This window comes from Battus philenor, unplaced genomic scaffold (assembly GCF_028537555.1).
Source record: "Battus philenor isolate CCGP_79_NKW_IND1 unplaced genomic scaffold, ilBatPhil1.0.hap1 SCAF_9, whole genome shotgun sequence".
NCBI lineage: Eukaryota > Metazoa > Arthropoda > Insecta > Lepidoptera > Papilionidae > Battus > Battus philenor.
Genome location: NW_027181759.1, coordinates 13,539,508 through 13,554,247, shown reverse-complemented (window position 1 = coordinate 13,554,247; position 14,740 = coordinate 13,539,508). Strand labels below are relative to the sequence as shown.

Sequence of the window (14,740 nt, the reverse complement as noted above, 5' to 3'; positions counted from 1 at the left end):
ATAAGGTTTATTGAATTTTGGTTTAGGTGTCACCCTAATACTACTTTGTTATTTGAAACTTTTATTGTTAATTTTTTGTTGTTAGACATACTACCTACCTTTAGGTGTTAAACGAAACTGCAGATTTTGTATAATATTCCCGTAACTCGGCATTATTATGAGCGTATTACTTACTTTCTTTACCCAATTTCGTACCTGACCGTTACTTTAAGATACAATAAATAAAGTCATTAATATCTATTGTATCTATTAAAATTTTAAGCTATTTTATACTGAAAGATTTACATTTCAACAATGAAACATTGAAAGGCTAGTAGGTTCGAAATTTGCTCTTTGGTATTAACGCCATCTTTTGACTGTATACAGATATAAATAAATACTCTTTTTAATGACACTTTTTCGTTTTTGTAAAGCATAATTACAAGTTGTTTAATTTTTAAAATAGATTTAAAAATTAATTCGTTTCATTTGGAGCCAATTTGAAGTGGCAGTAGGCAGGTCGCAAAAGAAATGGCTACTGGGGCCTTAACGTTCTGGAGTGGAGATTGTGGATCAGCAAGCGCAACGTAAGAGGTTTCACAAGATCATGGAGGAACCATATTATATATTATATAGCGTAACAACAACATGGATGGTGACTTTTTAAAGGTCCCATCCTATTGAAAATCTATGAGACGCATTTGTCTAGCTATGGATGTCGTACAGCTGAAATGATGATGGAAAGTTTTAAAAAATAATAAAAATATGTGTTATTCACTATTTATCGGTAGAGAAATATTCAAAAATATTAGTTTGACTTAAAACTTTTTTCATAAAATTTATTAATGTCATTTTATTACCACAAAATTAAAGCGCCATTTTTTTACTATACAATAATGAATTGAACAATTAGAAACAAAAAAGTCGTAACATAATTATGACGTGTTAGATAAGTTCTATAACAAATAAATAAATACAGACTCCTCAAGGAAATAGCGCACTTCTCTTAATAAGTAGCAGTTTTGTTGAAAAAGCTTCAGGGTCCATAAAACTAAACCCGCTCCTGTCTTGCATCAGGATTTATGCTATAGCTATAGGTATAAATGCTACAGCCATATAGCTTTTTTCTAAATATATACATGCCTTATCAATGTTATTTTAGTTTATAACAGGAACCGTAATTATAGCAATAGCGTACTGTTAATAATTATTTTGTGAATATTTCCTGAATATATTCTAATGAGCATAGCTGTATGGAAAAATCATAAGGTTCTCCACAAAATCTGTTTTATTTTAATTCAGATAAAATTAATTAAGAACGTCTCTACCAGTGATTCCCAAAGTAGTCTATATCGACCCGTAGGGGTCTATGTCAACCTGCAAGAGGTCTACGTCAGTGAAAAAAAAATTGGGGGTCCATGAAATGAAAATGGGGGTCCACGATAGTGGATCTCAACACATACACTGATAGTACTTATTTACTTACATCATACTATCTTATAATATCAGGAAATTTTTAATTTCCTTTCCATCGACATACCTAGTGGAAAGGGGGTTCAGCGCTGTTACCAATCTCCTAACGAAAAAAAGAAACAGACTGGAGACCATCAGCCGAGGAGATTTAAGATTAACCCTTACAAAATTGACGCCAAATGTTAATAATTTATTATTAAAGCATCAGGTTCATCCTCACTAAAAATATTGACTTATTGCTTATGTTATTTTATTCATAGTTTATTTTATTTTATATTTTACATAACGGATACAATATTTTATTTCGAGTAGTTTTAATTAAAATTCAATGAATAAATGTATTAACATGTGTTTTTACTTTAAGTTTTTAACACTAAACTTCACTACAGTTAGAAATTTACAGGAAATCAATATCAGGTAAATAGGGGGTCTACCCAACACGGAAAAACATGGCAAGATACAAAAAAGTTTGAGGAACTCTGGTCTATACTAATACCTTACTGCGCGATCTTAATGCGACAGGGGTAGACGCTGTTACCGCCAATTCTAGAGGTCATTAACCTCGACGTTATAATGAAATATAAGCTACCATCGAATTTAAGCATTTTAATAAAAAGCACATTTTTTCGTTCATATTTTTAAGAGAGACGTGTCGGAGACAAATGTTATATAATTTTAATGGTAAAATTAAACGGAGTTTGTTTGAAAGTTCCATTTATTTTTTAGTTTAAAAATATACTGCAACATCCATTTTGATGCATCTATAATAGTCATATAATATACTCGTATTTTGAGTAATGTGGTATAGAAACCAGTGTGTCATAGTTGCCTAGATTGTCATAAACATTTCATACATATTTTGAATCAAAATCGCAACATAAAAATAATATCTGTGGAATCATTAACAACGATATAGTTTAAAAAGAAATTTATATCTAATTTAAAATGACACCCTTATTAAAAAAACAGGTATCACTGTAATCAGTTCCTCGTCGTTACACGTTCGAGAAAAGTCTGTTGCCTGAAAATAAAGAAATATACCGTGCGACGCGCTTGTTGCTGAAAGCTATTTTTTATTAATTTATGTTATTGGCGGTGCGGGCGAAGTTTGTAACATTTAAGATATAGTAATAAGTACCTACAAAGTTACACATAATTCCACAAAAGATAACTGCAGTGTGAATGCACCTATATGTAAAAGAACTAACTTTTGGTGTTAACAGACTGTTATGCTACTTTAAACATATATCGTGGACTACGTTTAAAAAGTATTACACATATTTCAGTTTTTTTTTTTTTTTTTTAAATAGAACCGATATTTCAATTTGCATCCAATATTTCAAAAATTATACTTTCCCATATGGCAAATATTGAGTGCAGAAACTCAATATGTAAAGCAAATCAATATAAAATGTCATTATACATTTTTTAATTCTTATCACTTCAATAATAACGAATCTTCCTCACAGATCTTATAATACTATAATTATGAAATTATGATCAAGTATTATACATTCAATCACATTTGACAATAATAGAACTACCTTGATACAGTTTTAATTTACTTATCCATTACGCATTTCAAATATATTACATGTATCTTTAAAATAAAGCTTAGGGTCAGGTATTATACAAGATTAAATTAATGTTATTTATTAAAAATCAAACCCAGTCTTGGAGAATTTTATAATATGTTTTAGTACATGCACACACAGCAAAGAATCTACAATACAAATGTATGAGTGTGTAACATAACTTTGTATAGATTTGTACAGAGTATGTATAAGCGAGACGCGGCGCGTCGCGGTACGGCGCCGTTCGATACGCGCGGCGCGCGCGTACCGCGCGTCGACACCCAGTATCGGCCCCAGCTGTCTTCAAAACACACCCCCGGAACAATCGTAATTAAAAATAAAAATCATTTACCCTTCAAATTACAATTTAAACACCATTTATAAAATTACTGTGACTGTAAACATTTATTAATCAATTACAAATGTATTAACATGAACGCCTGATTTAAATTTCCTAAGGTAAGTTTGTTAATTATTTAATTTTACTTTTAATTCTAATTAGCTATCTTTGTTAGTGGTTAATACAGTTAAAATTTTATATATATAAAATAAATTACACACGTTTTTTATTTACTGTACATGTGATAATTATCAAAATAATATAATTAAATTAACAATAATCATATTAATTATTATTTGAATTCTATCACTTGATGCATTAGCAAGCACTTAGTATAATTAATATTAGCGCCATCTATTTACAGATTTAGATCCTACAATAATTACCGACGTTGACAATTCAAAATGAATGAAATAGATTTAATTAAAGAAGTTGAGAAACGTCCTATACTATACGACAAATCTGTGAGTGGATTTAATAAAACAAAACTAAGAGACGATGCCTGGAAGGAAGTTCAGGACGCACTGCACGTTTCGGGTATTTTTTTTTCTTTTCAACATTAAATACAAATTTAACTCAATAATAAATAAACCAAAGTAGGTTTATATACACTTAATACATTATTTTCCGTATAAAACATAAGTGGAAAGTAAAATCAATATGATTAATGACAATCTGCCTATAACAGCAATACCCTTGAAGCATTGAAAGTTGTAATTAAGTTGATAAAACAATCGATAGTATCGTATCGCAACAATGTATTAGAAAATACTGCAGTGACATCAGTCACAGATGATATATTTTTCTATATTTAAGTGAAGCTATATTTGACATTTAAATAAAGGAGTCTTCAATAAAAAATAAATTGTACGTTTGGCTTATGCTTAAATTTAGCTTTTCCCTAAAATTTAATCGCAATTAAGAATTAAAAAAAAATATGGTATCATGAAAGTGATCCAAAAAATGCCAACTTAGTTTATTATGGTCTTTTCATAGAGCAGGGCTTGATAACCTTCTTAGTATTTTAAATTGACGATATCCCTAAAGGAGATTAATTTTAACAAAGTTTTTTTTTTAAATATTCTGTCTGCTGATATAAATAATCGAAGTAAATAATAATATAATGCTATACAGCTGTCAACGATTAGTTTTTAATTTTTTTTATAGAATCGGAGTGCAAGAAACGTTGGAGATCCTTACGCGATTCATTCATTAAGCTGCAACGTACACACGGTGGCAGGACCCGGTGGCCTTACCACCACGCCATGCGTTTCCTACTGCCGCACGTCGAAGCCAAGCCCGAAATGTAAGTATTAAAACTAAGGTCGCCGCTTCTTTATCCTTGGTAGAAAAAAAATAGTGTTCCAATTTTAAAATTTAAATTGACCCGTTCGATTAAACGATGACCAGTATCAATTGCCATAAATATCGCTTGTCTTTGGTGACCTTAATAAATTTCTAGAAGGGTTGCCATGTATTTTCCCGAAGTACGTATGTTACATATGACATTAGACTAAACCCATTCCCTTTACTACTTCCTAATTACTGAGTTATAATAAAATATGAATAATTTTAGGTTTTGTTTTTAAGCCAGTATTTTCAGTATTGCCAGTTCTTTTCATAACGCAATGTTTGTATAAACACATAGTACTTTTTTTTTCTTTCTTTAACACGCAAGAATTAAAAAGTTTTGAAGTTGTAGCGGCCATGATTTTTTCTCAACAATTGTTTTTTTTCTGTCACCGAACAGCTAAGTTGGGCTATGTAAACTTTTTCGAAATAATTTTGTTTAAGTTTTTTATTCATGGTAATTGGATAACCGAGTATGATACATGTATACATATGTAAAAGCTTTAAAAATGCAGAAGAATAACTTCGTTTGCTGTCAATTGATATACGGTCAACCATATTCAAAAATCGATGGTTTTATTTATAATAAATAGCGTAATAACGATAAGAGTGTTTTTAAAATTTGTATTAGAACACGAAAAAATTAATTAATATTTACTATCTGGCCCTTAAGACTGTATTGCCAGAAGCCGTTGGCCTGTTGTATTTCAGTAGAAAGATCAATCAATATATTATATTTCCAACTTAATTTATACAGGACGTTTGGAAATAGGTATAGATTTTAAAGCTTTTTGCTTATGCATGAGCATTCACCTTTTTAACTTAGCTGTATCGAGAGCTTTTTAATTTCACTCGTGAAGATGAGATTCTCAAATTGAAAGCATTAAAGATGTAACGTATTAACATAGATAATACATCGTCATTTAAAATTGGATAATGTTTTTTTAACTCTCCAGGCCATCTGTCATTAAAAATACGACGGAAGATTCCGACGCCGAGGAAGAAGTCCGACCACGCGCATCGTCTACTCTTCCGGACATATCGTATCCTTCGACCGACTGCGTGGCTAAATACGACGATGACGACGACTCTCTACCTTCACCAAAGAAGCCCCGCCTCCAGTCAACGGACGAGGAGAGCTCCTGCCAATGTAACAGGACAGACCCCGACGAGCTATTCCTGTTAAGCTGTTCGTCCACTTTGAAGAGGCTTAACTCCAAGCAGAACGCAGTCGCTCGTCTTAAAATACAGCAGGTCCTGTACGAGGCAGAGTTTGGGACGCAAATGGAGTTACCATACGTCACACCTGCCAGCGACTGCGGCTATGATAATGGCGAAAGTGACCAATAGCAATAAATGTCCAACCATTTCATTCATTTGAATATTTGACGTTTTACGTGAATGTATTTTGTCCAATCGTGTTTGTAAATGTCGTCGAAATAAATTATTTTTTAAAATATATTCTATTGTCTGTTTATTTCACACCCCGCCCCACTCTTTATACAGGTGATTTATTGTATATGTGAAAGCCTTTGAGGGGTGATATGGCTTAGTAGCTGTCAATTAAAATATGGCACACTATTTTAAAATCAATAATTACATATATAAAAGATTTAATCAAAATTACAATTAATACATAATAAAATTAATTATTGTTTATTATCTGTCCACTTTGTTCAGACAGTAGTAATAACTAATTGGCCAAAATATTTAATGGAATCAGGCGTTACCTTTCGGAAGTCCATCCTAAGTAAGAAAAGGACCAATATTTAGCCACTTCCGCACATGTATTTATCATGCGCTGCCTGTGAAGCGAAATCTCTTGCCTTGTGGTCTTAAAGGTCAAATTCTACATTATGTAAATTGAAAACTAAATCGGTATGTAACACTTTCAGATGTAATTTTAGATTATCTCCAATTTTAAACCACCGACGAGATTCCGCCACTGACCAGACCTTCTGAGCCTTACGTATAGCCATATGTGCCGCATGGTTACCGTGTTGGAACGGATATTAATATAATTTGAAACTACATTCAACCGCTTGCATTGTTGGTTAAACTAAACGTTTTGAGCTGCCACTCGATGTAATTTGGTTAATTTGATGTATAAACGCGCCTGTTCAGCTTGGCATGCTGATCTTAAATATTCATTGGAATCAGGCGTTACCTTGCGGAAGTCCATCCTAAGTAAGAAATTAATTGGCAAAAAGGCCTGTTGCATTGTAATAGAAAAAAAATAATCTAAAGTATTTTAGGATGATCACTTTATACCCGGTGATTGGAAACATTTGTATTCACCTCTTTAAAATTTTTACACTTTCAACAATCATATATACCATTTGTGGAAAAAAAATCGTTCCCTTTTTAACATTCATAGGCGTTTGTACTTTATACTGCCCGTAGTTATTGTCCTTTTGCATTCAAAAAGAAAAAAAAATAACGTAACATATTTTAGAGTGATTACTTTATACTGGATAATTGGAATTAGGTGTGAAAGCTATAAAACTTTTTTTGACAATTGCGCTATACATTCAAACTCACGCAAAAATTCTTCGTGATAAATATGAAGAAATCTATCAAAATCGCTTTAATGATAGCAAATATCTTATACCTAAAAGCCCAAATGTGTAATATTTTGAATTTCAAAACGCTTTGTAACGGCGCCATGCTCAGCACTCGCGCATGCTCAGTTTTTGAAAATGGAATTATGAATGAATTTATATATTTATTTACTCCGTATAATACGTCAATAAATATAAAAATAAATCACATACTATAACAGAGACTAAAAAAAATATTCAGAAAATTATTGACTTTTTACGATCGATATATTTGCACAGATTAAAAAATGAGAGTTCAAAAGGAGTTCCTATCTGTATCTATGTATTATTTTAAATATATTAAACTTTCCACTAGACGTAATATTATGTATAGAAAGGCTTCAGATACCGTACTTTGGAATTCTAGAAACATCCAAATCGTACCTGGTAGTATGGAACTCGTTTGAAATTCTATTTGCTTTGAAATATTCAGTACGATGTTTCAAAGCAATGTAATGTGATCGAATACACGTCGACGCAATAATTGTTCACGGCTCAATCCATTAAGACTTTCTGTTACAATGTTACGGTTGGTATTTTTATTAGCGAATCGGCGATATCAATTTATATCATATTAAACATCATATAAAAATATAACAAATAAATATAATCGAATTTGTAATAGACTATTCTAAGATTTGGAATATTTTGTTTCATTACATCCTAACCTAACTTTTTTTTGTTTTATTTGGCGATAGGTTGGATAGGCTACTATATAACAATTGTTCTGGAAAACACGAAAACAGTAAGAGCAGAGTTGTTCACGAGCATTTCTTTTTAAAATTCCATAACTGTTCGTAAAGCATAGCCCTCCTTCACCTGGACAAGGCGTTAGCGCTCAGTCAAGCGAATCCTCCTTACAATCCCAACTTTATTCCATGCGACTTTCATGATTCTTTCAGCCACAGGACATCAACTGCTGGATAGGTTCTAGACCTTCCCTCTAGATTTCCAATGGCATCAGTAAGAAGCTGCTTGCATTCAGCGATAGTCTTTACAAGGACCCAAAAGGTGGGCGTGCGTTTTACCGAACGAAACGAAACGGACAGAAAAGTAATATTGTTTCTGTCGACATATTTTACAAAAAAAAACCGATTGATTTTGACCGCTCCGGCATTGAAAATTTATATACTAGATGGCAAAAGGTTGTTGATAATGAATGTTGTTTATTGGTTATTGTTGATTAGAAATAAAAACTTATTAAAAATGTAGTCGTGTGAATTTAACTTAAGAAAGCGACATTACTTTCCGGTTCCCTTAGAATAAATGTATCTAGTTATAAACAGAAGTATACATCTCTACTTAACATTGCAGCATACAAAACATAAATAATTTTTCTACATATCAACGTCTCAATTTAAAAACTCATTGATTATAACAGGCGCTAGCAATCTTTGACAAAGATGGCCTAGCGCCAATGTAATGATTATAAATAAATTATTTTATCAACATCTGGCAATGACCAAAACGCATATAGAATAAACTGCATGCTCGGGAAAACATTACCGATTACGTCATTGATTATTTGCCAAAATGCCGCGTGATATTTCGGTTAATAGTAACAAATATAACTAATTCTATATTTAAGTCACCATGCCTGATTTATGCATGCCAGACCTAAAAGCAGCCAGAAGCACACGAGCAAAATTAAGAAAAAAAAAATATCAAATGTCAAAAGGGTCTAGTGAGAAGTACATTAAAAAAAACAGAAAATACGGCATAAACAAATAAGGAGGAAAACCAATGCCACAAATGCGCTCAACCACACATTTAAAACTGAAATGAAGGTGGGTGGAACACATAGGAAGGCTGACAGACGAGAGATGGCCTAAAAGGTTGACACTATGGAAAGGCCTTTGGGGAAAACGTCAAAGGGGAACAAAGCGGCAGGTCCAAGCTGGAGACAAACAACACAAGACAGAGAAATCTAGGCTCTTTCGGAGGAGGCCTTCACCCGCGGAGAGGTTCTTGTAGATTAAAGAAACAATCCAGTAAAACAAGAAATTCATAAGTCTGTACCTTATATTTCTACAAGAAATTAAAGGCTTTGCTATTATTATAAATATATTTAAGTTACGTGTCTGTGTACATAATGCGTTAAATGTTGCCATAGCAAGGATATATATTAATAATGATTTTGTGGAATTCTCCCCAGGTCTTGAGGTAATAACATCACGAAGTCCGAAGGACATGTAATATTCATTATGTACTCTTCTGTTTCGAAGATGTTGCTATGTTGCCCTAAGAATTTTACAGCTTTATCTAAGACGAGTTCACGGAGCAGAAGGGTCCATGAACTATACTAAAAAGTAAAGCGTTCGTGTTTCAGAATCTAATTTTGACACTACGATGGAGTTTGAAGCAGCGAAGGCGAGGTTAACCTGGTCGTGTCAGTGTTGATGTTGGTGTAGTGGGTGTGGAGTGAGGATTTTTTTTTAAATTATTCCTCGCTATTGGGAAATTCTCGTACCCCTATCTATTGGTGGGACAGGGACGTTTTATTTATTTTTATGATTTTATTCACAACGTTTTTTTTTATTTTCGCGCTCTTCTTTGCTTTCCACATTTCCTCTCTTTCCCTTTCATTCCAATTTTTCATATTTTTCGATACCTTTCTTTTGTTACCTCGTTCCTTAGTTTTAACATTTTTTTATTTTTATTTTATTTTAAGTTTTCTAACATTTTTAGCTTTTATTTGTTTTTATTATGTATACTGTGATTTTACAGCATAAATTAAGGAAACTCTGGTCGCGTCTCATCTTCTTTATTTAGCGAGGCCATTGAGTCCTCGCCAATCTTTACGCGTGACCGGCATTCGGAGTCGACTTGAAGTCTTAGGGACAGTTTGATACCAGGAGGACCACGGTTCCACTGATCTGATCTGACCACTGATCCACGTCCGGTTCACAGAAACACGTGGGATCCTAAGCTTAAACCGGTAAAGGTACTCAGAGAACCCCCCGTGCTCCATGAAGTGCTGGAACAAGACCGCGTCCACCTCTATACTCAAAAAGTTGTGGAGTGAGGATTAGAAGGCAGCGTGAATCACTGGGCAATCTGAGGAAGGATACTGATCTTACCTCGGATTGCTCCCGCTGTTCGCGACGACGGGGTAGGGCGGCTGACCCCGTTTGCGTGGAGAGTTGTGCTTGGCTTTAGTACATCGCACGCGTTTTTTCGTGCGGTAAGCGGACGTCAGTGGAATTGCTAGAGCTGTGAGTCTATTTGCGCTTGCAGAGCTGATATTCATTCAAAATTCGCCCGTATTTATATCGTTGCAAGTAAATAATTATATTTCTGTGGAATTCCCCTTTTCGACGCGCCACTGACGATGACGTAATGTAGCTCTCACAATATGATTCATTTTTTATAGCTCTTAACAATTGTTAAAAAGGTTCTATAGTATAATAATGAGGTAAACATTTGTATTCAAAGTTTATTATAATCATTAAAATTGCAACGCGGTGTCACCAAAATTTTTGTGTGATGGCAACACTTTTTAATAGTATAAAATAAGATTATGTTATGAACTTAAATGTTACATAAGTGTATTTTGATCAAAGAAATAAGGTAACATTTTAACTATTTAAATTGTGTAAAGATAAAAATTATAATTCGTATGTTTGAACTTGCTTCTATTTTAACATAAAGTGTTTTTTTCTTGTGTATAATAATTTGATCACAAAATAAATACAATAATAAATCTACTTTTACTTTTGAATTTTGTAGAGAAAACCTACGTAGTACAGTTAATATTTATATAAATATAGTTGTTGAAAATACATTGCGTATCTAATGCGGAAATATACTTATATTGCGGGACTAAATTTATCAATTTATTTTAAACGGAAATTCGATATCTATAATGAAATTGAAATTTTCCGTTATGTTTAGATTTAAAAATGAACGTTATTCACAGATGAAATTAAAAAAAAGGAATGGTGTGTTAATAAAATTTAGACTATTTTTATAAACAATTACATTTTTCAGTTGGGTTTTTCAAGGTCCCGTGTCTTCCGTGATGGCATGCCAATGAGGACATCTAGTAGTCTGGATAGTCCACTGTTGGAAATAGGTCTATTCCCAACAGTGAACGATCTATGGCTATCTCTGTCCCGCACTACCTATATTACGTTTTGACAGTCGTATTTCATGCGACAGAGGTAACGTTCTATGAAGCCGAAATTAGCCGATTGTCTCTTTCCAAAGGTCGGTGTGCAATATTTATCGCCGGGTACTGTACTTAATATATATAATAGGCCCAAATAAAAGGCTTTATTATTATAATATACCTTGCAGGGGGCGTCTATGGCTGAAACGACGATGTTGAATAAAAAACGTATTTATTTAGACAACACAAAAAGATGTTCATGAATATAGATTACATATAGTAGTTCGTGTAGAATAGTTAAAAAAATAATTGACTAATAAAAACTAAACAAAAGAACATGTTCCAATAAAAATATGCGCCTTCTATATTACTAATATAGAATTATATCGATAATTATCTAGTGTCTTGCACTATGATATATGCCACGGACGTTACAAAGTCCAACTGCGAGGATTGTAAAAAAAAACACGTACTGTGTTCGTAAAAAAGTGAGAAATATAATTTTACGTATCATACAAAGTCTCAAGAACTATATTTTTATTTAATGATTTATCATATCATCATCATTGGCGAATATAAAGCTCAACGAATCCGCTGGCTTAGTCACTTGGAGCGAATGGGATCGGATAGGAGCGTGAAGGTAGCGTACCTGGAAAACCGAGGGGTCGAAGACCAGTGGGTAGACCCAGGTATCGCTGGATCGATCGCGTTGAGGCAGACTTGCGCTAATTGAATGTCAACCAATGGCAGACGATGGCGCAAGACAGAGGAAAGTGGAAGTCTCTCCCTTCGGAGGCCAAGACCCACTTTGGGTCACTGAGCCAGCGGAGTAAGTAAGTATATACAATATCATACAATCGATCGGTTGTAAATAAATAAAGGATATAAATGAATGAACTAATGAACGAATAACTGAATGAATTAATAAATAAAAAAGAATAATTGTTCAATAAATATATGTCAGTTAAATAGTGATTTAAATATGCAATAACAGCGCCATATGAGCCCGTGGATAAACAATTGCGTCTTGTTTGACTGACAGTATTTTAGTGTACATACAATCTTTTAAACCAGATTGGTTTGTAAAGGTTTGTTTAATTTTGTCTATATTAATTCACGCTTATTTAATTACTGAAAACCGTAGATTTAATTAATATAAGAATAAATCAACCTTCATCTTAATGTAACAATATTCGATTTATTGGCAGAATCAATACGAATTTTAAAAAAAAACTCATTTATTGAATGGCCGATGTCATCGTCTAGTCATTTCATGGAGCGTCCATCTAAGCGATCTAATGCTCTTCAGCGCTCTGCTAAGTGCCAACTACAACCTGGTGAAGTTATAAATCATCATCGTCTTTACAGCTTTAGACCTCTACGGGATATGTCTACCCCAGTTTCCAATAGGACCGGTTTGAAGTGACTTCCCATCAGCATTTCCAGCGACGTTATAAAGTTGACTTTTCACTTTATTTGTGAATGTCCTATGCTTGACTTCCATTCCGTAGGTTCTGCTCAAGAACCGCTAGGCCCTGTCGATATACTTAAGTCTATCTAGGAAACTCCTCATCAGCTAATCGACCTCGAAGAGAAATCCGGAGCACAGCCCTCACTATGTATTTGCAACAGGCAAAGAACAATATGGAAGAGATGGAACAAAATAAGGAACCTAAAATGCAGTATAACAGACATTTATGGTGGATAGACGCATTTCTTAAGGTCAGTGAAAGACCTGGAGGCAGGCAGCTTTCAAAGCAATTGCAAGCAAAGCATTAAGTGAAGCATTAAGTGAAGTTCCATGGGGAAGGCGTTAGTCCACCCGTGGACATGGTACGGCTAAAACGACGACGGTGATAATGAAACATTCGCTCGGCATAAAGCCAACGAACTTCACCTTGATCTATTGTTAGTAAACAAACATGATAATTTAAATAATTTCATATAAATTTACGCCGAAAAACAAAGTCGCGAATTGTGATACATTACGGAATCCATGTCCGGATGCAATTCATTTTATTTTTAATCAAAAATTTCATTCGGACGACATACAGTAGCGAAGTTACATTTCAACGTCGGACAACAGGACGAATGGTCTTTTATTATGATATATATAATTATGTAAGTTAGTTAAAATGTTTATTTACTCTCCCCAGTCTGCTTTGAGTGGCATGTACTGCCTTTTGTGGGTTTTAAGTCATAAAAATCATTCTTGATTTTCGTACATTCCTAAAAAATATTTTCGCCAAGTGTTATATAAGCCTAAACGAGTTTGAAAATATTTTTTTTTAAGAAAGGGGGAGGGGCCTACAGCAAGATCTCTCTTAGCTGACCTTTAATCGGCAAAAGGAATATTCCTGCCATATTTCGAGTCTCTAAGCTTTATGGTTCCAGAAATATCTTGATGAATCAGGAAATCTTTTAAATAACATGTAACTAAAGACTTTTCTTAATGGAGTACTAAATTAAAATCATAATTTGCATTAATATTAAATAAAAACCTGTCCGAAAACATAATGTAACTTTCACCTTTGCTTTATTAAAAAGTTTTTATTATTACGCGTTAGTGAAGGATATAATATATATATATATATATATACTTAGTCTGGCCATAAATACTGTTACTATTCAAAAAAAGAAAATATTACGTTTGAATTTGGAATCTGTCATTTTTATATGATTGCTTGATGTGTTTTCTTATTTTCGCGCCATTATATTGTTAAATATTTTGTTATATTAAAATGGAGTGGGGTGATAAAGAGAACCGAATCGCTGTGATTGCCTTACATAAAGTAGGTATGGAGAAAAGTGCAATTTTTAAAACCCTCCACCCGCTTGGTATTAGTCAAATGTTTGTTTACCGGGCTATTGATAGGTACAATGATACCTCCTCTGTTTGTGACAGAAAAAGATCTGGCCGTCCACGTACCGTTCGTGTGAAAAAGGTGATTAAAGCAGTTAGGGAAAGAATTCGAAGAAATCCTGTCCGTAAGCAAAAGATTTTATCTCGGGAGATGAAGATAGCTCCTAGAACCATGTCGCGTATATTAAAAGATGACTTAGGACTTGCAGCCTATAAGAGACGTACTGGTCACTTCTTAACTGATAATTTAAAGAAGAATAGGGTGGTAAAATCCAAACAACTACTTAAGCGGTACGCAAAGGGAGGTCACAAAAAAATTTTGTTTACGGATGAGAAAATTTTTACAATTGAGCAGTATTTTAATAAACAAAATGACCGTATTTATGCTGGAAGCTCTAAAGAAGCTTCGCAATTAGTAAACAGAGTACAACGTGGGCATTATCCCACTTC

At 33.5% G+C, this 14,740-nt stretch overlaps 1 protein-coding gene across 1 annotated transcript; it reads left to right on the top strand.

The window, feature by feature from the left end:
• Positions 1–3,274: 3,274 nt before the first annotated feature.
• Positions 3,275–6,147, top strand: LOC137932415 (uncharacterized). Its single transcript, XM_068776026.1, has 4 exons — positions 3,275–3,485; positions 3,731–3,903; positions 4,534–4,672; positions 5,673–6,147. Exons 2-4 carry the CDS (start codon positions 3,771–3,773, stop codon positions 6,064–6,066), a joined length of 666 nt encoding a protein of 221 aa, XP_068632127.1. The 5' UTR covers positions 3,275–3,485; positions 3,731–3,770; the 3' UTR covers positions 6,067–6,147.
• The last annotated feature ends 8,593 nt before the right edge of the window (positions 6,148–14,740 follow it).

Excerpts from the sequence above, each read along its gene's own strand:
- LOC137932415 (XM_068776026.1), top strand. The coding sequence starts at position 3,771 with ATGAATGAAATAGATTTAATTAAAGAAGTTGAGAAACGTCCTATACTA. Across the intron at positions 3,904-4,533 it reads GGACGCACTGCACGTTTCGG|AATCGGAGTGCAAGAAACGT; the intron begins GTATTTTTTTTT and ends TTTTTTTTATAG. Across the intron at positions 4,673-5,672 it reads GTCGAAGCCAAGCCCGAAAT|GCCATCTGTCATTAAAAATA; the intron begins GTAAGTATTAAA and ends TTAACTCTCCAG.